The sequence below is a fragment of the Girardinichthys multiradiatus genome, chromosome 6 (genome assembly GCF_021462225.1).
Source record: "Girardinichthys multiradiatus isolate DD_20200921_A chromosome 6, DD_fGirMul_XY1, whole genome shotgun sequence".
Taxonomy (NCBI): domain Eukaryota; kingdom Metazoa; phylum Chordata; class Actinopteri; order Cyprinodontiformes; family Goodeidae; genus Girardinichthys; species Girardinichthys multiradiatus.
The window spans coordinates 45829247-45856602 of NC_061799.1; the positions used below are offsets into that span (position 1 = coordinate 45829247).

A 27356-nucleotide genomic window follows, 5' to 3' on the forward strand; every position below is an offset into this window, starting at 1 on the left:
TGTTGATTCAGATGATTAGGTTCATAGCTCGTTTAGAGACTCTTTTAATGATATGCTAATTTTGTGAGATAGGAATTTTGGGTTTTCATGAGCTGTATGCCAAAATCATCCGTATTAAGACAATAAAAGACCTGAAATATTTCAGTTAGTGTGCAATGAATCTAAAATATATGAATGTTAAATTTTCATCATAACATTATGGAAAATAATGAACTTTATCACAATATGCTAATATTTTGAGAAGGACCTGTATATTAGAAAACTGCTTTTTTTTATTTGCTCTTTTCTTTCATATCAGACTTTGTTGGATCTGAAACTTTTAAACGAGACGAAAAAGGAAAGGCAGAAGAAATCTGTGAGCGAGTAAATACATTTTAAGAGCGGTGCATGTATAATTTTGACCCTGTGTGGATCAGAAAAATGAATTCAAACTTGATTTTAAAAACAATCCTTCCATGCAGAAAAAGAAGGATCTAAATGAAGTGATGATGAGTGGATGGGAAGCTCGTTAACGTGGTTCAGCTCAGTTAGATCGGACTTTGTGACGTCACAGACACCTGTTATCAGCCATCATCTGACGGGTTGGAGCTTCTCTCTGGGTGGAGGTGCTGGACGTCATGGAGGGGGTGGGGCTTCCACTGACGTCACTGAAGGAGTGTGTCGCCGCTTCCTGAGAGGAAGGTTATTGGTCAGCACCTGTAAAGAGACAGAACCATGCGCTGTGATTGGCTGAAGGTATAAAGTGGTTTGTAAAAGTATTCATACCCTATGAACGTTTCCACATATCTTCAGATTTCAACCACAAACATAAATATATTTTATTTAAATTTTAAGTGAAAAACCAACACAAAGTGGTAACAGTTGTGAAGTGGAACAAAAATTATACATGATGTAAAACATTTTTTACAAATAAAAACTGAAAAGGATATTGTGCAAAAGTATTCATCCCCCCCTGAATTAATCCACCATTTGCTGCAGTTACAGCTGCAAGTCTTTTAGGGTACGTCTCCACCAGCTTTTTACATCCAGTGACTGAAATTTTTCCCATTTTTCTTTTCAAAACAGCTGAAGCTCAGTCAGATTAGATGGAGATCGTTGCTGAACAGCAGTTTTCAGATCTTACCACAGATTCTTAACTGGGTTTAGGTCTGGACTTTGACTGGGCCATTCTAACACATGAATATGTTTTGTTTAAACCGTTCCATTGTAGCCATGGCTTCATGTTTAGGGTCCTTGTCCTGCTGGACTTCTTATGGTTTTCTTTCAACTATGGTTTTCTTCTTTCCACTCTTCCATAAAGACCACATTTATTCAGTGCACGACTAATAGTTGACCTGTGGACAGATTCCCCCACCTGAGCTGTGGATCTCTGCAGTTCCTCCAGAGTCACCATGTCCTCTTGGCTGCATCTCTGATCAGTGCTCTCCTTGTTGGGCCTGTAAGTTCAGGTGAACGACCTTGTCTTGGTAGGTTTCCAGTTGTTCCAAACTCTTTCCATTTCCAGATGATGGATTGAACAGAACTCCATGAGATGTTCAAAGTTTGGGAACTATTTTTATAGCCTGAACCTGAACCTGCTTTAAACGTCTCCATAACTTTATCCCAGACCTGTCTGGTTGTTCCTTGGACTTCATGATGCTGTTTGCTCCCCGATATTCTCCTAACCAACGTCTGAGGCGTCACAGAGCAGCTGTATTTGTACTGAGATTAGATGACACACAGGTGGACTCTATTTAGTCATTAACAATCATCAGGCAACTTCTGAAGGCAACTGGTTGCACTCAGAGTAAAGAGGGCTGAATACTTTTGCTCACCTGACTTTTCAGTTTTTTATTTGTACAAATAAAAAAGAAATCATGTATAATTTTTGTTCCACTTCACCATTGTTACCACTTTGTGTTGATCTTTCATTAAAATTCATTTATGTTTGTGGTTGAAATGTAACAATATGTGGAACATTTCAAGAGGTATGAATACTTTTACAAGCCACTGTATTTGATGGTTTGCAACTGTCTGACTTGGACCAAACTGAGGTCAGAATCCAGGTGTGGATCTTGGTGGGGTTCCTACAGGTGCTGCAGATTCTCAAGCTGATCGTTAACTGGACTAACTGGTTGAATGTGCTGCGGTTCAGCTTGGCTCCAGGTTAAGTTCGGTAATGATGATGTCACTGACCAGGCGCAGGCGGTGGGCGTACAGAAGGTCTGGTTCTTCAGGCCTCCTTATGGGAACAGCAACGTTCCATCGCTGCAGCTCTGCAATCATCTCTGCAGGAGTAAAAAGAAGTGCTGGGTCGGCACAGCAGCGATTGATCAGCTCCACCAGACGCTCCTTATAGTGACCCCTGCTGAGACAAACCGCAGCTCACCTGAACAGGTACGCACACTGGAAAGAAAGTGGAGGACTGGACTACTGAGGATCTTACTGGCAGTATCCTCGGTATTCAGATAGCGCCGGTCGTCCACACGGTTCTTCCTTGGTCATCCGACCGCTGTCTCGGAGCTCCAACACAGAACATGCTGCTGTAACACAAACACACACGTCAGATAAACTGGGATGCTCCAAGTTCAACCAGGAGAACAGGAATTGACCTCACCTGTCTGACTAGACTGAGCCAGGCTGCCATTAGATGGTTCCAACCAGGAAGGAGACATTCTGTAATACTAAGAGAGAGTAGGGCTTCAGCAGTAAGTAGAACTCAACCTGGACCATCTGAGGGGTCAGGTACAGCTCACCTGCAGCAGCCGGTGCAGTCGGCTCACACTCCAGTCTCTCAGGTGGTACAGGCAGTCCCTGGGGTGGTGTGCATGAAGACCTTTGGATCCACACTGAGCAGAGAAGCTGCAGGCCTGAAAATGTCAATAAGAGAGCTTGATGTCTGCTTCAGAGTAGATCTTAGCAGAAGCTTCTGAACATCAGAATCAGAACCAGCTTATTGCCAAGTTTGTTCAGAGAAACAAGGAATTTGGCTCCAGTACACTTTGCTAATAATAATTAAGAATATCTTTTTAAATGTACATATAAACACAACTGACTTTATAACAGAATAAAATGTGGGATCAGTCCAAGTATGGATGGTGTTGTTCTGGAGTTCTGACTGTCAGGAGTTCATCAGAGAAACAGTCTGGAGGAAGAAACTGTCTCTGTGGCGGCTGGTTTTAGTGAACAGTGCTCTGTAGCGCCACCTGTTGGTAAAACTCTAAACAGTTTATGTGCAGGGTGTGTGGGGTCTGCAGAGATTTTAGCAGCTCTTTTCCTGACCCTAGACCTGTATAAGTCCTGGATGGAGGGAAGGTCAGCTCTGATTATTCTCTCTGCAGTCCTGATTATTTGTTGCAGTCTGGACCTGTCCTGTTTTGTGGATGATCCAAACCACACTGAGATGGATGAAGACAGGACAGACTGAATGATGGCAGTGTAGAAGATGACCAACAGCTCCTGTGGAAGGTTGAACTTCTTGAGTTGCCTCAGGAAGTACAGTCTCTGCTGGACCTTCTTCTGAACAGTGTCTATGTGTGAAGACCATCTCAGGTCCTCAGAGATGGTGGTTCCTAAGAACCTGAAGTCGTCCACAGCCGATACAGTGTTGTTGAGGATGGTGAGGGGGGTGTATATGGGTGGTGTTCTCTGAAAGTCCACCACCATTTCCACAGTCTTGAGTAGGTTGAGTTCCAGGTAGTTCTGACCACACCAGTGTACCAGCCGATCCACCTGCTGTCTGTATGCAGACTCATCACCATCCTGGATCAGTCCAATGACAGTGGTGTCATCTGCAAACTTAAGGAGTTTCACGGACGAGTCGGATGAGGTGCAGTCATTTGTATACAGGGAGAAGAGGAGTGGGGATAGAACACACCCCTGGGGGGCACCAGTACTTATTGATCTGGATCGGGAGAAGATGCTCCCCAGTCTCACCTGCTGCTGTCGGTCCGTCAGGAAGCTGTTGATCCACTGACAGGTGGAGGCTGGGACGTTGAGCTGGGTGAGCTTCTGGTGGAGGATGTCTGGTATGATGGTGTTGAAGGACGAGCTGAAGTCTATAAACAGGATCCTGGCGTACGTCCCTGGGTGGTCGAGGTGTTGCAGGATGAAGTGTAGACCTAAGTTATCAGCATCATCTGCCGACCTGTTTGCTCGGTAAGCAAACTGCAGGAGGTCCAGCAGGGGGCCTGTGATGTCTTTCAGGTGCTTCAACACCAGAAGCTCAAAGGACTTCATGACCACAGACGTCAGGACTACAGGCCTGTAGTCATTTAATCCTAGGATGGTGGGTTTCTTGGGAACCGGGATGATGGTGGATCGTTTAAAGCAGCAGGGAACCTCACACAGCTTCAGAGACTTGTTGAAGATCTCAGTGAAGATGAGGGTTAGTTGACCAGCGCAGGCTCTCAGGCATAATGGGGAGACGTTATCAGGTCCTGAAGCCTTCCTTGTTTTCAGGCGCTGAAAGATCTTGTTAGTGCAGGCAGGGGGTCTGAAGGTAGGGGGTGGTTGGTGTACAGCAAGAATTAGTGTCTGAATGGGATGTGGAGGAGTTGGGTTGAGGTGTGAACTGCTGCTTTTAATACCTGCCAGGCGAGGATTCTGCTCAGGGTTGGGGGAAGGTCTCCTGTAGGCAGTCAGCTTTTTCAAACCATTCCAAGCAACAGAAGCATCTTCATCTGAGAAGCTTTTCTTTAGCTTCTCTTCGCTGCTTTGATCTCCTTGGTCAGTTTGTTCCTGGGCTGGTTAGATTGGACCTGGTCCACACTGCTGTGAGCCTCTTCCTTATCCCTGTGCAGCTGCCTCAGATGAGAAGTGAACCAAGGTTTATTGTTACTGTATGTGCAGAAGGTCTTGGTCTGCACACATGTCCTCACAGAAACTGATGTAGGATTTCACCATCTCAGTAAGTTGGTTCAAAGCTAGCCTGTAACATCTGCTTTCACTAATCAGTCCACTTCTTAACAGTCCGAACCAAAGGTTTGGAAGATTATAATTTCTGCCTGTAGGTTGGGATGAAATGGAGCAGAGAGTGGTCATAAAATCCCAAAGCAGCCCTGGTGACAGCATGATATGCATCCTTTAAAGTTGTGTAGCAGTGGTCCAGAGTGCTTTTATCCCTGGTGGGACAGTAAATGTGCTGTCTGTATTTGGGTAGTTCATTGGAGATTTTTGTACTGTTAGAACAATGATGAGTCTGGATATTTTTTTCTCCATGTTTGTTATCAGCTTAGCCAGCTGTTTTTCAGCATCTGAAGTGGAGCCTTGAGGTGGTATGTAAGCGCCAACCAGTACAGGCGAGAAGAACTCCCCGGGTGAATAAAACGGTTTACAGTTAATGAGAAAGGACTCCAGGTCAGGACTACGTCTTCTTCAACACTTTGATTTCTCTGCACCAACCTTCATTCATATAAAAGCTGATTCTGCCTCCTTGCTTTTTTCCCGATAAGTCCGCGTTGCGGTCCGCTCTGAACAGCTGAAGGCTGAAGGGATCAGAAGGCTGCAGTCCGGGGTGTTCTCACTCAGCCAGGTTTCAGTAAAGCAGAGGGCGGCAGATCCGTGGAGGTCCAGGTTTTTACAGGTAAGGAGAAGCAGTTTGTCCATCTTGTTGGCCAGGGAACGCACATTTGCCAGGTGGAGTGAAGACAAGGGTGAGTGCAGTCCCCGTTGTCGGAGCTTCATGGGCACGCTGGCTCTCTACCCTTTTAGCTTTGTTGGCCAGGATCACTGTGAACCTTTCGTTAATGAATGATGGTGAAAAAATGCCAAGAGAGGACTGTCTGATGTTTAGAAGTTCCTTTTTGCTAAAAGAGACCCCCAAATGGTGGCAGAAAGCACCACAAAAACATAAACTCACCGGCCCCAGAACAAAGCACCGACTGCAGCCGCCGCAGAACTGATGGCGACACTGAGTGCAGGTGAAGTGAAGACACCCTCCTTTGGACAGGCTGAAGACAAACTGACAACTGGGACACTCTGAGGACAAACAAAACCACAGCTTTACTGGTGGTTCCTAGAGTCTCTAGAAGTAGAATGGGAGGCAGATCCTTTAGTTATCAGGCTCCTCTCCTGTGGAACCAGCTCCCAGTTTTAGTCCGTGAGGCAGACACCCTGTCTACTTTTAAGGCTAGGCTTAAAACTTTCCTTTTTGATAAAGCTTATAGTTAGAGTGGCTTAGTTTATCAGGGAGGGAGCCTTCCCTGACAGAGAGAGGTATCCCAATCCTTGTGGTTTTTAGTATAACAATGACCATCAGTGGGACCCTTTGTGAGGTTCCTTGAGACGACATTGTTGTAAATGAGCGCCGTTTAACTAAATAATCTGAACTGAAACTTTCTGTGTAGTTATGCTGCTATAGACTTAGGCTGCTGGAGGACATAATGACCACTTTCACCCTCTTCGCTACATTCTCATACTACTCTCCAATTTTGCATTATATGCAGGTAGTGCTGACATTAACTTTATGTTCTCTCTCTGTTGGCTTTAATACATTTTTCTCTTAATAAATGAAATCATCATTGCTTTGTTTTTACAGGTACATCTAAAAAAAAAGAATATGATGGAAAAGGTTCCACATTTTTGCCCCTGACTTCAGAAACAGAAACTCTTTAAATATTATATAGATTAAGCCTTTCTGTCTTTATGTTAATTTTGATGATACTGACTAACAGAGAATGAAAACCCAACATTCAGTGTCTCAGAACATCAGAATATTACATTAGATCAATGAAAACAATATTTTAAACAGAAATGTCAGCCTTCTGAAAATTATGTTCATTTCTGTACACTCAATGTCTGGTCTGGGCTCCTTTTACATGAATTAATCAATGCGATCTGGCATGGAGAAGATCGGCTTGTTGTTCTTCCCAGGTTGCTTTCATAGCACCCTTCAGGTCATCTGCACTATTGGGTCTGGTGTGTCAGGCTGTCTTGACTGTGGAGTTCAAAAAACCCAATGGACCGGAACCAGCAGATAAGATGACACCCTAAATCATCAATGACTGTGGGAACTTCGCTCTGGACTTCCTGTAACGTGGCTTCTGGGCCTCTCCACTCTTCCTCCAAACTCTGGGACCTTAATTTCCTAATAAAAGACAAACTTTAATTTAATCTGAAAACAGGACTTTGGACCACTGAGCAACAGTCAGGTTCTGCTTCTCCTCAGCCCAGGTAAGACGCTTGTGTGTAGGATCAGTCTGTGCGTAGTGGAGTTTGATGCACCAACTCCAGCCTCAGTCCACTCCTTGTGAAGCTCCCCTGCGGTTATCCCCTCGGGGATCAATAAAGTCTCTTTGAATTGAATTGAATTGGTACACCTTTTCCTACCACATTTTTCCTTCCACTCAACTTTCTATGAATGTGCTTGGATACAGCTCTCCCTGAACAACTAGCTTCTTTAGTGATGACCGTTTGCAGCTTCACCTCCATGACTGTCATCTGGACATCTTTGCAGTCAGCAGTCTTCTCCATAGTTGTGTCTCCTACTGACCCAGACTGAGACCATTTAGAGGCTCAGGGAACCATTGCAGGTGTTTGGGGGTAACTGGCGGATTAGAGTGGGACACAATTTCCAGTCTTTAACTTTATCACAACATTCAGATTTTTTGGAAACGTTCCTATATTCAGCTTATATTTGTCTAACAATAACATTGATTTGATGATCTGAATATTTATGTAAAAACAGAAGAGATCTGTAAGGGGGGTAAATACTTTTTCACTGCTCTGTAATGATACCGTAACTGGACTGAACCTAACCGGAGTGGATACAGCTGGACTGAACTCTTAGTGGACTGAGCTGTAACTAAACTAAATGTAAATGGACCCAGTCACAACTAGACAGAACTGTACCTGAACTCCACCAAGTTGTAACCAGACTGAATGTGATCCGACTGGTTCTGTAAGTGCCCCAAGACATGTTTTGTTGTAAATTAGCGCAATATGCAGAAACTGGACTAAACTGACAAGACCTCTTTCCCGAGGCAGAGCTACGATTCTTGGAGGTGTGTTCGTACCAATGATAGTGTGGAGCAGGGCGGAGCGATGAAGGTCCTGCTGGTTCTGCTGCTGCCACAGCTTGAACTCTTCACACGAGAGTCCCTGATGATGAGGCGACCACTGCAGAGCAGACAGACCACAGTCAGGTTCTGGTGTGTGTTCAGCTCAGGTATTCATGTGTGCATGCCTTACAGGTGATCTGCACTGGGAGCAGGTGCTCTTCTTGCAGCTAGGACAGTCCATCCTCAACCTGTCCGATTCATGGAGCATCCCAAAGGAACACTGAAACAAAAAACATCCCGTTAATGTTTCAGCAGAGGCCAAGAAGTGGTTAATTGGTCCACAGTTTCAAGTTTCTCCTAAAACTCTGTAGAAGCAAGTCATCTGGCCCTACCCATGCAAGGAAGCTTCAACCACAAACACTGTGAAGTCTCACTTACTTGGACTGCTGGAAAACTAACTGATGTTGGTACTCAACTGGAAGGCCGAAGACTCTGCTAACAGGTTCAATATAACTGCTGACCAGCTGGTCAAGTCTTAGTCCTGGTGTGTGAGGATCTTACATGAGCACACCAGCAGAAATTGGGCATCTCCTGCAGGGCTCGATCTCTGAGTTTTCTCTGGAAGAGTTCATGGACATCTGGAGGCAGGAAGTGACGAATCTGGAACAACACCACCCATCAAGACACAGAGCGTCTCTGTTTCTCACGTGTCTCTGTTTTACCGGTCTGTGTCTCACCTGTGTGTCCAACAGGTTAAAGTAGTCCATTGACTCCTCCAGCGCCCCCTGGCCTCTGATTTCTGGTTGGCCGCACTGTGGACAGGTGAGCTGGTCGACACTGCGCTCCTTGATGGCAACGGAGAAAAACGAGGTGAAGCAGCTCTGACACAGGAAGCAGGAACAGTGAGTCATAGTGATAATCTGCAGGGAACAAAAGCAGAGAAGAAGAGCTAACAGGAAGTACAGAAGTGTCTGTGCTCTGATTGGTTGGCAGAGAAACTACAGCTCACCTTGCTGAAGGACACCTGGTCATGACAGATTGGACAAGTGTGTGTCAGGAACTTCAGTGCTGATGGGAAATCTTGATTATGCTGGACCGCCTCTATGACATCATCTGGGTTGAAGCTCCGCCCATTCATGCTGATCAGAGCCAGAAAGACAGCTGCCTGGTCCGGAGAAAGCCCGGCATCTGACATCTGAGGAACAGACATAAGGACTGACAACACCTGAGATCACCTGGCCCCTCGTGTCTCCAGAGGCCGGGCCAAATTTCTGTCCAACTTTTGAATCCCAGTCAGGCAGAATTCTGTCCCAGTTCAGGTCCAATAGGGAGGACCTGGTCTGAGGTATTGGTGTGGCAACCAACAGCTGGAGTTTCACACCTACTGAACCAGTTCTTCCAGCAGGAAATCACTGGATCAGAGCCATCCAGGTGATGATGTGATGCCTTCAGTAATCAAGTTCAGGTGTTCTGCTTCAGACACTGCCCCCACCTCCACTGGGGTCTGATCGGGGTCAGATGGAGGGGGTCTTGCTGATGTTGGGACCCGCTGATCACATTAGAACCAGAACATGTCACACCTGTGTTCGAGGTAGCCAAAAGAGGTTCTCACCTTCCTGAGGTCGGCTTCAGTCGCTGGTCCTGACTGTGGACTCTGAGCTCCAGAACCATGTTGTGCCAGTTCTGACTTCCTGTCTCTATCCAGACTCAAAGTTCCCATCATTCTGCTGAGAGCCTCAGTGAGGGGCACACCTGCAGGGTCCACAAGAGATGGGTTAAACAAAACCAGACACTATAAACAGTGAGGTAGAACCTTAAAACCTGCTCAGCTGAAGCCCGTTCAGACTACACCAATCATCATTGTTAAATAAGCACGCTGTCTCTTTAAAGGGGAGGAGGGTTATAACGAGAGTGGACATCTGTGTAGGTGTAAAACAGGAGCTGTGCTCAGACTGAGCATGCTCCTACTCCCATCTCACCTGAGGAGGAAGAGCTTAGGAAAGGGTTGGTGTTGCAGGAGGAAGGAGGAGCACTGAAGTCGATCCCAATCAGCTCCTCTGTGTACGACGTCCTTACGCTGCCCTGCCCCCAATGGCTGGCTGCAAAAGAGGGGGCGGGGTTTAGTTTGGAGACATGCTCAGTCATGTTGTTCTCACTACCTGTAGGAGCAGTTCTCAAAAGAAAAACAGATTTTAATCAAAGATTTTTACCAGGATAAATAAAAATATATCAGTACTAGAAAAAAAAATCCCGAAACACTTTTAATGATGCCTGTCACTTTTGTTAGACCAGAACCACACGTTCTGTTGCTGAGTTTGGGCCTCTGTGTCAAAATGAGGTGAGATCCTTCCATGTATCCATGCAGAAATGAATTAAACATTCATAATTAAATCAATGAAATATGATTTGGTGTATGTTTTCATTCTTCTTTCTTTTGCAGAAGTGTATCACTATGATTGACTTTAACAAGAATCACATATGATGAAATGGGAGCCTAATCTTTAGAGTATCAAATAAATAATGATCATATTACATGGATAAGATGTCATGAAACAGTAAACAGTAAAATTAATATATCTTTGCACTCTGGAAGTGAGGACTGAAAAGGCCTGTATGGAGTCACATTAACTGTGACTGTCTTATCGTTTTCAGAAAACTACAAGTATAATCAAAGAAATATGTATGATGATTTTCTATTTTTATACAATTGTTAAATGTAATGAAAAGGGATAATGTTAATCAATGGTGATGTATGAATAAAAAGAATGAAGTGATGGGTTTTTTTTTAGCTGTAACTGGTGTGAGAGCAAGAAGCAGAGAAATACTGTGTTAAACAGCTTGAGGCTGAGCAGATAAGGAGGGCACCATGGCCTGGGAGCCAGAGGCAGCAGAGTCATAACATCAGGACGGGAGGGGCAGAGGAGAGCCAGCTTCACGGGAACTGGGCATGGATGGAAGGTCAACGAGCAAGCTGAAGCCATAACAAGGATGGGAGCAAGAAACGAGAATCCAGGTGCACGCTGTTTTTCGTCAGTCTGAAGTTCGAAAAACAGGCAAACGTCATAACACAGGGAGCCAACTGGTGGCTGTTTACAACTCAGTCTACGGAGGCTGGGAGACAGCACCGGAAAAGTCACGGCGACCACGTAACTCAATGATGGGAAAGCTTGCCCGGCAACAGGGGATGAGCAGTGAGGCTATCTGCGATATAAAAACTGTGCCAAAGAAAGAAACAGGGTTGTTCCCTCACAGAAGACCAGCAAACAAGATCCAGTTTCAGGCTACTGGAAGTCCTGAACCAACCTCAATTACACCTCAAAGGTTTCCTTCAACTATTCAGCCTCTGGAAGCTACCAACGTTTGAAACATATGCCAACAAAGTTTCTGTTTTTTAAATTTGTACAATTTTTTCCAACTTGACCATCGAAACCCCGAGCATCAGCGCCTGTCCACTTAGAGGAAGAAAACTGAAGATTTGCCTTTCACCCAAGAAGACAATCACTAGTTGCCTACTGAATAAATCAGTCCATTCGGATCCATGGTGAACCTCCGTCTCCAAAGCCTCTTCAGCCTTACCAGTTTCAGCATTAGGGAAAGATAGAAATAAATCAATCAACTTAACCTATTATTCAAATTATAAAGTTTTGCTGATTTTTAAGCTGTTACTGACCCCCACAAAAGCATTACTAATTAAAGAAAGCATATAAAATTCTAGATTTATTGTGGACATTCAATTATTTGAGTCACCTTATTTTTGAGATTTTCGTTGGTGGTAAAAAGTCTTGTTGCCTTGTTCCAAATGATTTTAGAAGGTTTTTATAGGTTTCCTTAAGCCAAACTTGTTAAAACAATGCCCTTGGGGCTCATGCCGAGCCACTAAAACCAACCTAACCCATATACCAATTGGAAGTTGTAAAATAGGGAATGAGCAGCCGTTAACAGAAGTGACTGTCGAGGAGTGGATAACTGCTGTGGGTTACTGGGTCGTCCAGATCACTAGTTGAAGAAGGACACGTTGGATGGAGAGCTGGATTGAGCAATCCCTTTAGAAATAGGGAAGTAGGTGGGAGGGGTTAGATCATCAGACAACGAAACCTGTTGGGCAACAAACTGGGCCCATATCTGTGTCAATGTCATGAAAATGACCAACAAAGGTATTCCTGTGTCTATGCAGGCTTTTCCTGAAGGCCCTTCTGTTTGTTATATATATATTATGACTTGTCTGGGTCAAAGGTCCTCTGTATAAAAATGTGTTTGTTAGTCTGTTTGTAAATATAAGACACATGGGCACGGTGCGTGGCGCAGCAGCAGAGCACGCAACCCATCTATGTTGGCATCAGTCCTCGACGCAGCTGTCGGGTCTGAGTACCGACCCTGGAGGCATGTGCCTCATGTCTCTAGCTTCTCCTCACCCCACTTCCTGTCTGCCTACTTTTGAAAAATGACTAAAATAAAGGCCATGAGTGCCACAAAAAAGATCTAAAAACATAAATAAATAAGAGGCACATATCAATCCAACATCACTCTCCTGACTGAAGCAGGATCCAGGACAAGACGTGGAGCCAGACTTGATTCATGGACAGCACCAGGCCCAGGACAGTCGTTTTAACACAGCTGGCCAGACAAATACACACAGGTTACGTGTTCCAGTGTCAGAAATGTGGACATGGCCGCGCCGCTGGTGGTGTAGTAGTTAAGCATGCAACCATAAATAGAGGCTATAGTCTTCGAAGCGCCCGTCCCAGGTTCGAGTCCCGGACCCGGCAACCTTTGCTGAATGTCTGCCCCTCTTTCCTGACTGCCTACTGTTTTAAAAATGGAAAAATAAAAGGCCTCTAGTTTGAAACAATATCTCAAAAAGAAATGTGGACACATTGTTCTCCTCTGGAGAAGTCTGAGCAGGTTTGTTTGAAAAGAGAGATCCCATTATAGTATTTTATTTCATAAGTGTATGAACTTGGCTAAAATTACATTATATTCTGCTATCAGCTTAAAAGCAAATAGTTGCTATAGAATACTGAAGGTTGTGTTTGTAAAATATGACTCAGTTTTACCTTGTAAGGATACATCAGACACATTTTCAACACTGGTTTAGATCCAGCAGTACCGTCTATTCTAATTCTGCAATAAATTGCTTCGTTATAAACGAAGGCTTTTATTTTATAGAGTACAGTGTCTCACAAAAGCAAAAGGTCATAGTAAAAGAGTACACCCCTAAGTAAAAATGTCCAAATTGTGAATAGACCATTATTCTCCAGCACTGCCTGAACTCTCTCAGGCCTGCAGTTCACTAGCTCTTCACAGGTTCCCACTTGGTTCTGGAGCTCCTCCATGACGACATCATGGACCTGGTGGATGTTAGAGAGCTTGTGCTCCTCCACCCTCTGTTTGAGGATGCCCCACAGTAGGAAGAGTAGTCGTCTTGCAATCAGAAGGTTGTGGGTTCGATTCTAGCTTCCTCCTGCCATATGTCGATGTGCCCTTGGGCAAGGCACTTAACCTCATGCTGCCTACCGATCTGCGTATCGGTGTATGTGTGAGCGTTAATGAGTGTGTCTGGGTGAATGTGGCTCTAGTGTAAAGCGCTTTGAGCGGTCTGTATGACTAGAAAGGAGCTATATAAGTTCAGTCCATTTATCACAGATGCTCAATAGGGTTCAATCAAGCACCTTCGCCCTCAGCTTCTATAGCAAGGCAGTAGTCCGCCTTGGAGGAGTGTTCGGGGTCATGGAGTACTGCTCTGCGGCCCACTTCCTGAAGGGAGTGGATCATGTTCTGCTTCAGTGTGTCACAGTAGTACATGTTGGCATTCAATGTTCCCTTAATGAACTGTAGCTCCCCACAGCCAGCAGCACTCATGCAGCCCCAAACCATGACCCTCACACCGCCATACTTGACTATAGGCAAGAGACACCTGTCACCTGGTTGCTGCCACATACATTGACTCCATCTGAACCAAATAGGTTTATCTTGGTCCCATCAGACCACAGGACATGGTTCCAGGAATCCATGTTCTTAGTCTGCTTGTCTTTAGTAAACTGTTTGCAGCTTTCTCGTGCACCATCTTTAGAAGAGGCTTCGCACTGGGACGACAGCCGTGTAGACCGATCTGATGCAGTGTGCAGCATATGGTCTTACCACTGACAGATTGAGGCCCCCACCCTTACAACCTCTGCAGCAATGCTGGCAGCACTTATGTGTATTTTAAAAAGACAACCGCTGGATATGATACTGATCACTCTCTGACGGACCACGGCGAGGACCGCTCTGACAGGAAGCTGTCCTGTTTAACTGTCCTGGCCACCATGCTGCAGCTCAGCTTCAGGGTGTTTGAATCTTCTCATGGCATCGCCCATTTTTATGTGGAGTAGCGATTCTTTTTTCCAGATCCTCAGACAGTTCTTGTCACGAGGAGCCATGTTGAATTTCCAGGGACCAGCATGAGAGCAATAACAGCAAAAAGGGTAAATGGATAGTTGGGCACGATTTGGACATTTTTTACTTACATTTTATATTTTGAGGGGAAAACAAATGTATTTATACAAACTGTACACCGACTACTTTACATTGATTACAAGTGTCGTATCTTCAGTGTTGTCCCATGAAAACAAATGAAGTATTCACAAAAATGTAAGAGGTGTACTTACTTTTGTGAGATACTGTATGTACAGGTTTTTCAGGACCGCTTTAGTTGTCCTGGTCATATGGAACCTATTTTCTGTGCTAAAAATCACTTTATTCTATTAACAGCTTAAAATAAAAATAGTATTTATGGAATACTGAGGCTTTTACTTTGAAAACATCAGAAAGCTTTATTTTCAAAAGGTCAAAGTAGCCTCATTTCCCACACTAGTTGAGTTACAGCAATAATGCTAAACTTGATTCTGCACTAATCTGCTTTGTGAAATATGAAGGCTTTTATTTTTAAGACCGATTATAAACTTCTGTTGTAGACCCACTTGTAACACCTCATATATTTATTATCTATAAACATCAGCTGGTATACTTAGACTGAAAACATGACTCATAAGTTTCCACTGCTGGTTTGAGCTGCTGAGGTATTTAGGGTCAGTCTGAATGAGGCCTGAAACGGTAGGAGTGTGTTATTCTGTACAGTATCTGTCAGCGTGGCGGATTCGACCGTCTTCACAGCTTTTCTGGTCGATTTGTCGGTAAAATGATGAAACGTAATCATGTCAAGGTTTTATTTTTTTTTATCTACAGCTCCTCGAAGAAAAACAAATGAATAAAAAATAAACCTGGTCTTGTGAGGTTTTTTTTGACACAGCTTCAAAGAATCAAAGTCTTTTCCAACTTGTGTCATGTTCACTTTAACCTGACGGACATCAGCAGGTTCCAGCAGGTTGTGTTCATTCATAATTTTTTATTGCTGATATAAAACAATGGGAATCATAACATGGGAACAAAATAACTTACAGGCAGATGTTTTACGGTGTTCATTCCTCTCATCATGGACAATAAATCCTGTGGATATGAAAACATTTGCTCTTCGATGCCAGAGTTACCTGGGGGAACAGAATATTTCAGCTGTCTGAAATATTCTGTTCTTAACAGACCATCACAAGAACCCATATTCCTACAAAGGTATTGGAAATGGTGAGTGTAGAGGAAACTTTGTGGCCTCGAGGGCTATTTGGTCAGTAAATGTTTGAATTGTACCAAATACTCGTTATGCCATTCGTTGCTGTGGCAACCACAATGACTAATAAGATGAAACCTCTGTGCAGCTGATTACCTTTGAGAGGAGCCGGGTAAGAGGAGCCAAGGGAGAGACACTGACTCTGCAGAGAGGAGGAGCTGCAGGAGGAGAAAACAAAGCTGCATCAGAGACATGTCGAGGCTTCGTCTCCTGATCATGTCCTGCTGTAGTTTTACCACAACCTTTCAACCTGCAACTCCAAGAGGCAGCCCTGTGACTTACTGGGACAGCACTCTGAAGAGCCATTCCGCCCACAGTCCTGCCTGATAGAACTGGTTTAGAGCCGCTACCTGATACATTTTCTTCTACGAGGTGTTGATATTTGTTGAAAATGATACATCTGATGGCAAGAAAAGCAGTTCTAAAAAACTATTACTGGGACTTTTACCGTCATGGGGCGACCATGGCGATGGTTTGTCTCGTAACCGGTGGGTTGCCGGTTCGAGCCCCCGTGCGGTTGAAATTAAATGCCATCATTCTATAAAAAAAAGGCTGAAACCTGCATCTGTTTTTAAAAACATTAGTTTGTCATTTTAGCCACAGTTATTAAGAGTTGGTTTGTTAAGGCTGCAGTCCCACACACTGGGGGGACCTCCAACACCAAGACGAACAGCCAAAGGAAAGAGCATCTCCAACATCTTCCCCTCTGAGCTGGGTTCAGAGGTGAGTCCAACTACAGGTCCTTCTCAAAATATTAGCATATTGTGATAAAGTTCATTATTTTCCATAATGTAATGATGAACATTTAACATTCATATATTTTAGATTCATTGCACACTAACTGAAATATTTCAGGTCTTTTATTGTCTTAATACGGATGATTTTGGCATACAGCTCATGAAAACCCAAAATTCATATCTCACAAAATTAGCATATCATTAAAAGGGTCTCTAAACGAGCTATGAACCTAATCATCTGAATCAACGAGTTAACTCTAAACACCTGCAAAAGATTCCTGAGGCCTTTAAAACTCCCAGCCTGGTTCATCACTCAAAACCCCAATCATGGGTAAGACTGCCGACCTGACTGCTGTCCAGAAGGCCACTATTGACACCCTCAAGCAAGAGGGTAAGACACAGAAAGACATTTCTGAACGAATAGGCTGTTCCCAGAGTGCTGTATCAAGGCACCTCAGTGGGAAGTCTGTGGGAAGGAAAAAGTGTGGCAGAAAACGCTGCACAACGAGAAGAGGTGACCGGACCCTGAGGAAGATTGTGGAGAAGGGCCGATTCCAGACCTTGGGGGACCTGCGGAAGCAGTGGACTGAGTCTGGAGTAGAAACATCCAGAGCCATCGTGCACAGGCGTGTGCAGGAAATGGGCTACAGGTGCCGCATTCCCCAGGTCAAGCCACTTTTGAACCAGAAACAGCGGCAGAAGCGCCTGACCTGGGCTACAGAGAAGCAGCACTGGACTGTTGCTCAGTGGTCCAAAGTACTTTTTTCGGATGAAAGCAAATTCTGCATGTCATTCAGAAATCAAGGTGCCAGAGTCTGGAGGAAGACTGGGGAGAAGGAAATGCCAAAATGCCAGAAGTCCAGTGTCAAGTACCCACAGTCAGTGATGGTCTGGGGTGCCGTGTCAGCTGCTGGTGTTGGTCCACTGTGTTTTATCAAGGGCAGGGTCAATGCAGCTAGCTATCAGGAGATTTTGGAGCACTTCATGCTTCCATCTGCTGAAAAGCTTTATGGAGATGAAGATTTCATTTTTCAGCACGACCTGGCACCTGCTCACAGTGCCAAAACCACTGGTAAATGGTTTACTGACCATGGTATCACTGTACTCAATTGGCCTGCCAACTCTCCTGACCTGAACCCCATAGAGAATCTGTGGGATATTGTGAAGAGAACGTTGAGAGACTCAAGACCCAACACTCTGGATGAGCTAAAGGCCGCTATCGAAGCATCCTGGGCCTCCATAAGACCTCAGCAGTGCCACAGGCTGATTGCCTCCATGCCACGCCGCATTGAAGCAGTCATTTCTGCCAAAGGATTCCCGACCAAGTATTGAGTGCATAACTGTACATGATTATTTGAAGGTTGACGTTTTTTGTATTAAAAACACTTTTCTTTTATTGGTCGGATGAAATATGCTAATTTTGTGAGATAGGAATTTTGGGTTTTCATGAGCTGTATGCCAAAATCATCCGTATTAAGACAATAAAAGACCTGAAATATTTCAGTTAGTGTGCAATGAATCTAAAATATATGAATGTTACATTTTCATCATGACATTATGGAAAATAATGAACTTTATCACAATATGCTAATATTTTGAGAAGGACCAGTATATCTGGCTGATATCCCCAAACCTCACACACCAGTTCTAGCTCCTTCTCCACCAGCGAGGTGATATTCCATATTTAAGCCAGATGATGACACTAAAAATTAAGATGCACAGGCACCACCATGCCTGCCCTCAACTCACACTGAACTCAACTATAAAGACCTTCTGTGTTAATAAAATGAAATAGATTTGAAGTAAACCAGAGTAGAAACAGCAGAGCTTTGACTGGGTCTTAGACTTGACTGGAGCAAACCCAAAGAGCCGAGTCTGACTGAACGACTGAAAAGACTAAGTGTTGAACAACCTGGTTAGTAGACCCATCTGCTCCAACTGGATGTTAAGATGCTGGAACATTTGTACCTGGGTGTATAGGTTTTGAAGAAAAGAGCCACCTCTAAATCTTATAGAAGTTCCTTTTCTACGTGGAGAGACAGCAAATCAAACCCAAACCCAGGGAAAGCCTTAAAGTTGAAAACTTTATTTGGATGTCATACGAATTTGGTTTGCCAGCAAACGCAGCAAAAAGACATTTCTTGGTTCACCAGATCCGTTAATCTCTTACGAGGGTCTCTGGACCAGTTCTGAAGAGAAACTCCCTGAATCCTCAAGGTTTCATGGTCCCTGCTCGGTAACTGAGTTTCAGCTCCCTCCAAAAGTTCTGGTAAGTAGCTAGACCAACACATGACCTTAATGTCTCATTCTTTGCCACTTCTTTGTTGCACCATTGATGTGTTTTGGGTCACTGTGCAAAACCCATCTATGACCCATCTTCTTCCGTCTGCCCATTCTGGCAGACGGAAGAAGGTTCCTGACCAGGATTTTATGCTACATGTCCCCACTAACTGGTGCCTTTGGGCAGAGAAGACATCCTGATCCCTTAGCAGATAAATATTCCCAAATAATGTTCCCAACTTTGTGTTTGACTGTATGGATGGGGTTCTTAAACATTTCTCCTGCTCTAAACACAGCAGAGACCATCCTAACCCTTGAGAAGAGATCTTCCATGGAGCTCCAGACCAAGGACAGTTGGCCATTCTAGATGTCTTCCGTTTTCCACCATAATGCCACCAACAGCTGTCACTTTCTCTACATAGACATAGTTGATTGTCTTGAAGCCACTTCAGCCTTGTTTAGATCTACCATGTCCCCAAGATGTTCTCCAACAGCTCTTTGGTCTGCCTGTGCTGGTGGAGATGTTGAGATAAAGGAACTGATTTTTTGGACAGTTGTTCTTTATACACATAATGAGCTGAGCTCAGGAGCATCTGTAACCGATTGATTGATCTGTGGTCCACATGAACACAGAACCAGTCAGAGGTAGCCAGTGTTCTGGCTGGGGGCTCTGGGGTTCAAATACTTGGCCAAATATCCAACTGGAACTCACCTGACCTGCACAGACACCTGAACACCTGCAGGGGGCGGGGCTTGTGCCACACACCTGGCATAGAGGGGTGTGTCCTTTTGGAAGGCTAGCACCATCTCTGACAGCAACAGGGACAAGTTGGACACACCCTGAGAGGAAATGACATCACAAAGCCGTTAGCTTTATGAACAACGCGCCAGGTAACAGAGCATGGACCGCGAACCTCACAGGAGTCCAGTTCTTGAGCCCGTCTAGAGTGATGGTCCCGGAAGAATCCACGTAAGGACAGGACAGATTGATCACCATGGAGACAGACGGACAAACAAAACAGCGGGGACGGGACGCCGGGTGGGTCTCATGGAGCCAGATACATACCGGGACGTTATACTGACTACCTGTGGAGACACAAGAACCAGGCTTAGCAGAGGAGAGTGGTCCTTGCTTGCCCGTACCATCAGACTTGTCTGGACCAGACTCCTCTGGATCAGAAGTGACTTAACAGAACCAAGGTGGAGATAATTCTGACCTTGATAAAGAACAGGAAGCGTTCCAGACAGATGCACCAGCTTCCTCTTCTCATTGTTTGGAAAACCTGTGAAACAGAAGGAGGTTAGGTCTGCAGAATACTGATCCGTCTGCATAAGAACCAAAACACAGAAAGCTGATCTATCAAGGACACAATGGACCAAACCTATGCAGCTACTGAGTCTGAAACAGAATCAAAAAACAGACTAAAACCACAAAAAAGGCTCTCTTAACAACCAGCATAAGGACTCGATACAGAACCGAGGTCAGAACTTTGCTGCAGAACTTGAGAGTTTTTAAGCCAGAGTTTCCACTCTGTCCAGTCTACTGCAGAAATGGTTAATGGGTCAGTTTCTGTTCCTGGGTCGTCTATTTATGAAACCTCATCAAGAACCAGGGTCCTCGCCAGCGTAATTCAGCGTAGCGGGCCGCTACCCTGTGCGACCGCTAACGATAAAGCTTTCTAAAATCATGTCAGCTTCGAAGGGTGGGTATAAACAGCGTCGCATCATGACGGGCATACAGAAGAAATCGTTTCTCTCCCCCTTAAACAAAATCTTCCCCCCGGTTAGACAAAAACTCCGCCACGCTCATAAAAAGTCCTGGTGAGAACCCTGAAGAACCACAATCAGAACACATAAAGCAGGTGATCAGGAGTTTGGTCTGGATTCAGTTCATTCATTCATCTTCTATCCCGCTTCTTCCATAGTGGGTCACGGGGAAGCTGGTGCCCATCTCCAGCAGTCTACGGGCGAGAGGAGGTGTTCATCCTGGACAGGTCGCCAGTCCAATTTTCAATTCAATTTAAATTCAGTTCAGTAAAAAGTACTTTATTAATGCTAAAAGCACATTAAATGTTGCTGGGGCTCCCATCATCAGAAGCTGATGGCTGTGGGCAGGTAGGATCTCATGTAGGTCAGTCGTACAGAGGATCTGACTTCAATGATGACACTCTGTTGTTGTACAACAGTCTGATGAAGAGGACGCTTAGGGTTCTCCATAACGTTCTTCATTTTATGAAGAATTCTTCTTCCAGAGGTTCCAGAGGAGTCCCCAGAACAGAACCAGCCTTCTTTATTAGCTTGTTGAGCTTGTTCAAGTCCCTGGTTCTGATGCTGCTTCCCCAGCAGATGATGACAGAAGAGATCAGACTTTCCACAACAGACTTATAGAAGATAGCAGCATCTTGCTGCAAATACTGAAGGTCCTAAGCTTCCTCAAGAAGTACAGTCTGCTCTGTCCCTTCTTGTAGACAGCTTCAGTTGCATCTTCACTCTAGTCTGTTGTCCAGGTGAACATTGAGGCATTTATACTCCTTCACCACCTCCACCTCTTCTACCATGATGGAAATAGTCTCTGGCCTTTTCCTGCTTCTCTTCAAATCTACAATCATCTCCTTTGTTTTATTCACATTCTAGATGAGATGATTGTTTCCACACCATGCCACAAAGCGGTCCACCAGCTTCCTGTACTCAGCTTCTTGTCCATCTCTGACCCACCCCACGACTGCAGAGTAGAGGTAAACTTGTTTTCAATTTTGGAACAAAATTTGTCAAAATATAAAATTAAAACAACCTTTCGCTTAGTTGACATTTCAGCAATGTACCTTTGAACCAGAACCCTAAGCATGAACTGAACAGACAGGCAGCTCTGCAGGTAGCCCATGTGACAGTCCAGGAGATCAGAGGCCTCATGTACGAAGCGTACTTACCAACAAAAACCTTGTGGCGCAACGTTTTACGCACAACTCAGCACAAACAAATGAACATTGCAGAAATCCAATTTCTTATTGATGGTTTCCTGTTCTTTGCTGGCTGGAAATATTCAGTTTTGTTGGTGTCAGAATCGCCACAGTATATAAGTTCAGCTGTGATGTTTTTCCTTCAGGTTTTTATTGCATAAAGAAATTAAATAAAACGCATACATTAAACGACTCATAAGAAATGGCTCTGAATCAGACTGGCCGTGTCTGCAGGCCCACTGTATCCCACATGTGGTCAGACATCATTTTCCTCCATATCCATGGCGTCGTGCTCCAACCGCTGGTGTGTTGCCATGCTGTGCAACGTGCAGCAGACAACTATAATCTGCGCCACCGTTTCTGGGAAGCGTTTCTCCACAACGATCCAGAAAACGATGTGCCATAAAGTGACGATGCGTTGGAATGATCCAGACACAGAACATGCAGCGTTGAAAGGGAGATATGGCATTGCTGGATAGATGTTATGTCTGCTGGCATGTTCACAGTGTTCTCTCCGTCATTGTACCTGTGCCTCCTTCTCGCTCCAATGAGCAGAGGATTCATAATGCTGAGCCAGCTTGGCGCTGCCTTTCAAACCTGATAAACATTGACCCAAAAACAGCCACCGACCCGTTTCATGTCTGATAAATCACTTTGCAGGCGACAACTAAGTACACTTGCATATCCTCCTCCCAGTATTTGCCATGTTCTCATGATCAGCATATTGATCCTGGTTAGTAGACCAGGTGAGAGTTTGCAGGTGTTTTCAGACACAAAGACCTTATCAGGCTGGACCGCTCAAAAACATTAATAGTAGCTACTTCCAAGCAGAAGAAACATCTTGGTCAAATTAAAAGATTACTTAAAACCTCAATCTGCAAGGGCATACATCATTTTGGGTTTAACAGTACATCCAAAATGAGAGAATCTCATTCAGTGAAATGTCAGATTCATCAGGAGAGAAGCCACCGCTTGCTGAGGTTAGACCATAAATAATCCAGAATTCTTGTTGTTTCAAACACTTAACCTATTATGAAAGATATTCTGACAAGTACTGACCCAGCCCCCAGTGACTGGGTCAGTACTTGTCAGAATATCTTCCAGCAAAGTACTGACTAAGCTACTGGAGTCTGAGCGCTCCTAAAGCTCAGATCCTAGAATCGCCCCTGGCTCTGAGAGTGGAGGTCTGATTTCACCCCGAAATAAAAATCAGCAGCAATCAGAACCAAACTATATGTGGACAGAACCAGGCGGATACAGTTCCTGAACTTGCGATCGCATCAGAACATTGAAGTAAAATGAAGGGAGGCGGGTCTGCTGCCCTGCTGGCCGCTGCGAGGAACTGCAGCATTGATTTAACTCCATTAACTTTATTTGTGGGCTGCACGGTGGCACAGTTCGTAGCACTGTTGCCTTGCAGCAAGAAGGGCCTGGGTTCGATTCCCAGCTGGGGGTCTTTCTGCATGGAGTTTACAGGTTGATGATTACTTCATCCTCAGAAAGTGAGACAACGTTGGAAATAACTGCAGAACCTGATCTGGGTTTGGACTGTTTTGATCCTGTGGAGCTTCCTGAGTTATCAGAAATATTAGCTTCATCTAAACCTTCAACTTGTATGTTAGACCCAATCCCAACTAAATTATTTAAGGAAGTGTTCCCTCTGATTACCAGCCCCATTTTAGATATGATTAATCTATCTTTAGTAAATGGATCAGAACCACAGGCTTTTACGGTAGCTGTAATTAAACCTTTACTTAAGAAACCTTCGCTTGATCAAGATGATTTAATAAATTACAGACCTATATCCAATCTTCCATTCTTATCTAAAATTCTTGAGAAAATAGTTGCTAATCAAATGTGTGAACATTTATACAGCAATGACCTGTTTGAAGAGTTTCAGTCAGGTTTCAGAGCTCATCATAGCACTGAAACAGCTCTGCTGAAAGTCACTAATGATATTCTTATGGCCTCAGATAATGGACTTGTGTCTGTTCTGGTTCTGTTAGATCTCAGTGCTGCATTTGATCCAGTCGACCATAATATTCTATTAGAAAGGCTGGAATATGCTGTAGGGATCAGGGGAACAGCGCTAGGCTGGTTTAAATCTTATTTGTCTGACAGATTCCAGTTTGTTCATGTAAATGATAAATCATCTTTAAACTCCAGGGTTAATTGTGGAGTACCACAGGGTTCAGTACTTGGTCCAATTCTCTTTACTATATATATGCTTCCAATAGGTCAAATTATCAGGCAGCATAGGATAAATTTTCACTGTTACGCTGATGATACTCAGCTTTACTTATCCATAAATCCTGATGAACCCAACCAGTTAGATAGACTACAAGCATGTCTTGAAGATATAAAAACTTGGATGACTTTAAATTTTCTGCTTCTAAATTCAGACAAGACAGAAGTTGTTCTCTTTGGACCGGAGTCTTTAAAAAAGAAACTGCTTAGTCAATCACTTAACCTGGATGGCATTAAATTGACCTCTGATAATAAAGTAAAAAACCTTGGTGTAATCTTTGACTAGGACATGTCATTTAAATCCCATATTAAACAGGTTTCTAGGATTTCCTTCTTTCATCTCCAGAACATTGCCAAAATTAGAAATATCCTGTCCAGGAGTGATGCTGAAAAACTAGTCCATGCATTTGTTACTTCAAGGCTGGACTATTGTAATTCTTTACTATCAGGATGTCCACAAAATGCAGTTAAAAGCCTTCAGCTGATTCAAAATGCTGCAGCAAGAGTTCTGATGAAAATTAAAAAGAGAGATCATATTTCTCCTATTTTAGCTTCCCTTCATTGGCTCACTGTTAAATCCAGAATAGAATTTAAAATTCTCCTCCTCACATATAAAGCCCTTAATGATCTAGCTCCATCATACATCAGAGATCTGATTGGTCCATATGTTCCTAACAGAGCACTTTGTTCTCAGACTGCAGGTTTACTGGTGGTTCCTAGAGTCTCTAGAAGTAGAATGGGAGGCAGATCCTTTAGTTATCAGGCTCCTCTCCTGTGGAACCAGCTCCCAGTTTTAGTCCGTGAGGCAGACACCCTGTCTACTTTTAAGGCTAGGCTTAAAACTTTCCTTTTTAATAAAGCTTATAGTTAGAGTGGCTTAGTTTATCCTGAGCTATCTGTGTAGTTATGCTGCTATAGGCTTAGGCTGCTGGAGGACATAATGACCACTTTCACCCTCTTTGCTACATTCTCATACTACTCTCCAATTTTGCATTATTTGCTGTTATTTCAGCTTTTAACTTTGTTCTCTCTTTTCTCTTCCTAGAAGCTACACCTGGCCTGACTCTGTGTCTACCTGTGACACCTTTCTGGAGAGGGGCATCGTCCAAGCTTCTGCTGGCAACAACTTAATGCTCACCTTCTACTGATGATCCACATGGCCCTGTCTTTCAGTGTTTAACCCTTTCTCTCTCCTAGACATGGCTACTGACTGAGCTTCTACTGTAACTAACTCTATGTTCTCTCTTTCAGACTCTAACCTTGAAAACTGGATCAGAGTTTATCTGTTCTTTCTTTCTAGATGAAACGACTAAAGGAGCTACATCCATTAACATTTACTTTTCCTTCCCATAGAAAGTACTCCTGGATCAGTGCTTCTTTGTTCTCTTTGTGTCTCTGCTCTGTTCTCTCAAACCCCCAGTCGGTCGTGGCAGATGGCCGCTCACACTGAGCCTGGTTCTGGTTCTGCTGGAGGTTTCTTCCTGTTAAAAGGGAGTTTTTCCTCTCCACTGTCGCTACATGCATGCTCAGTATGAGGGATTGCTGCAAAGTCAACACCAGTGACTGTCCACTGTCTCTACATGCTCATCCAGGAGGAGTGAATGCTGCAAGTCACTGACTGGATGCAATCTGCTGGGTTTCCTTAGATAGAAAAACTTTTTATCCAATTTGAATAAATAAATGAATCTGACTGAACTGTTCAATGGTTACGATTAATTGGAATGTATAAACCTGACTGTTGTGAAGAACCTTGAGACGACATGTGTTGTGAATTGGAGCTATATAAATAAACTGAATTGAACTGAACTGAATTGCATGTTCTCCCTGTGAATGCGTGGGTTCTCACCAGGTACTCCAGCTTCCTCCCACAGTCCAAAGACATGCCTGTTAGGTTAATTGGTCTCTAAATTGCCCTTAGGTGTGTGAATGAGTGTGTGTGTGGTTGTTTGTGTGTTGCCCTGCGATGGACTGGTGACCTGTCCAGGATGGACCCTGCCTCCTGCCCATAGACAGCTGGAGGCACCAGCTCCTCCGTGACCCACTATGGAAGAAGTGGTAGAAAATGACTGACTGAACTTTATTTGTATTTTTTTACTCACAGTAAAAGTCCACACAGAGCCGCAGGTCGGGGAACCGAGCCCGAACTGACTGCAGATCCTTCAGAGTCTCCGTGGGGTACCGGTATCGACACTGACCGGAGAAGGAGCTTCAGTTAGCTGCAGGCCAGAACCAGGAAATGGTTCTGTTTGTTCATTAAAGTTGGTTCTCACCTCCGTCAGAGTTCGCCGCTCCAATTCTGGTCCAACCAGAGGCATCTTACAGCAGAACCAAGGCCAGAACCATTCGAACCACCGGGTAACAGGCAAACAGCGATCAAACTGGAGACTTCACTTCCGCTTCGTGACCTCCACAATAAAAGCCAACAAAGACTACAGAGTCGGAAGTTCCCTCCTGTTTGCTGCTGGTCGGTGCCATGTTGAAGACAGCAGCGCCACCTGGTGGAGAGCAGCTCACCATAGATAAATAATATAGACAGTGGTTATATGGAGGGTTCAGAGTGCCAAATTACAATAAATAAATAAGTCATGAAATAATTATTTAAATCTGTCATTAATTTAATAAAACTGGAAATAAATACACTAATAATGTATTAAATATAGAATTAATCATATGTGCCTCAATAAATATATGGATTTCATTTTAAAAAGCATAAACAATTATTTCATGATTTAATAAATTATTTCATGTTCCTGTGCTAAAGAACATCATGAATTAATTTAAACTGTCACACACCCATCAAAGTCAGAGGGGTGGAGTTTTGGCCAATCGAGGAAGGACAGTTGCTCTGGTCTGAAGTTGAAACATGGCGGCGCCCATTGACGAGGAATTGAGTGAAGTTTCTAATGATTTGAAGCGAGAGATTTTGAACCTGGCCAGACAATTAGAAGCGGGTGACGCTCTTCCAGGAAGAATTGAAGAAATTATAGATGCTCTTGGAATTATTTCTGCTCTTTTTGACCAAGATTTTGAGCTGAGAGTAATTGCCATTTTGGAAGAGGCTCTCCAACTCGTAACATAGCCCCCCAACAACACACACGTGGTCCAGGACGGCTAACTTTTGATATTCCGTCTGTTCTGGAGGATTATGTGCTCTCTGGACTTCGGGCTCCCGAAATAGCGGCGAGGTTTGGTGTTTCAACGAGGACCATCAGGCGTCGACTGAGGGAAACCGGCCTGAGGTATTTTTAATTCACTGCTCTTTATTAGCTGGCGTCAATTGTAACTTATTCCCTAACATTTATTAATAAAGTTTAATATAACGTTTTTGTTATGTCCCCATAGAAATGCAGATCTTTATTCAAGTTTATCTGATGAGGAGTTGGACTGGATGGTCAGTGAAGTCCACAGAAATCATCCAAACTCCGACCACAAGATGATACTGGGATTTCTGAAAGCAAGAGGTGTACGTGTTCCTGGTGAGTAGATAATGGAGGGT

At 44.1% G+C, this 27356-nt stretch overlaps 1 protein-coding gene across 7 annotated transcripts; it reads right to left on the minus strand.

Moving 5' to 3' along the window:
* Positions 1-252: 252 nt before the first annotated feature.
* Positions 253-27081, minus strand: si:dkey-181m9.8 (E3 ubiquitin-protein ligase RNF31). 7 transcript variants are annotated; one of them, XM_047368378.1, is made up of 19 exons: positions 26131-27081; positions 25960-26050; positions 19874-19939; positions 19576-19742; positions 19369-19496; positions 15736-15797; positions 9959-10078; positions 9592-9731; positions 8989-9174; positions 8717-8824; positions 8541-8639; positions 8170-8259; positions 7995-8097; positions 5840-5958; positions 2736-2849; positions 2597-2663; positions 2426-2522; positions 2176-2344; positions 253-696 (listed from the first exon to the last, which is right to left on the minus strand). In XM_047368378.1, the coding sequence occupies exons 1-19, from the start codon at positions 26173-26175 to the stop codon at positions 616-618; spliced, it is 2052 nt and encodes a 683-aa protein (XP_047224334.1). In that variant the 5' UTR covers positions 26176-27081; the 3' UTR covers positions 253-615. The 7 variants fall into 7 exon arrangements, 6 of the variants coding, with proteins under 6 accessions (XP_047224334.1, XP_047224333.1, XP_047224332.1 ...); XM_047368377.1 differs by having other exon boundaries at positions 2426-2519; positions 8717-8899; positions 26131-27073; XM_047368376.1 differs by having other exon boundaries at positions 8717-8899; positions 26131-27070.
* Positions 27082-27356: the final 275 nt, after the last annotated feature.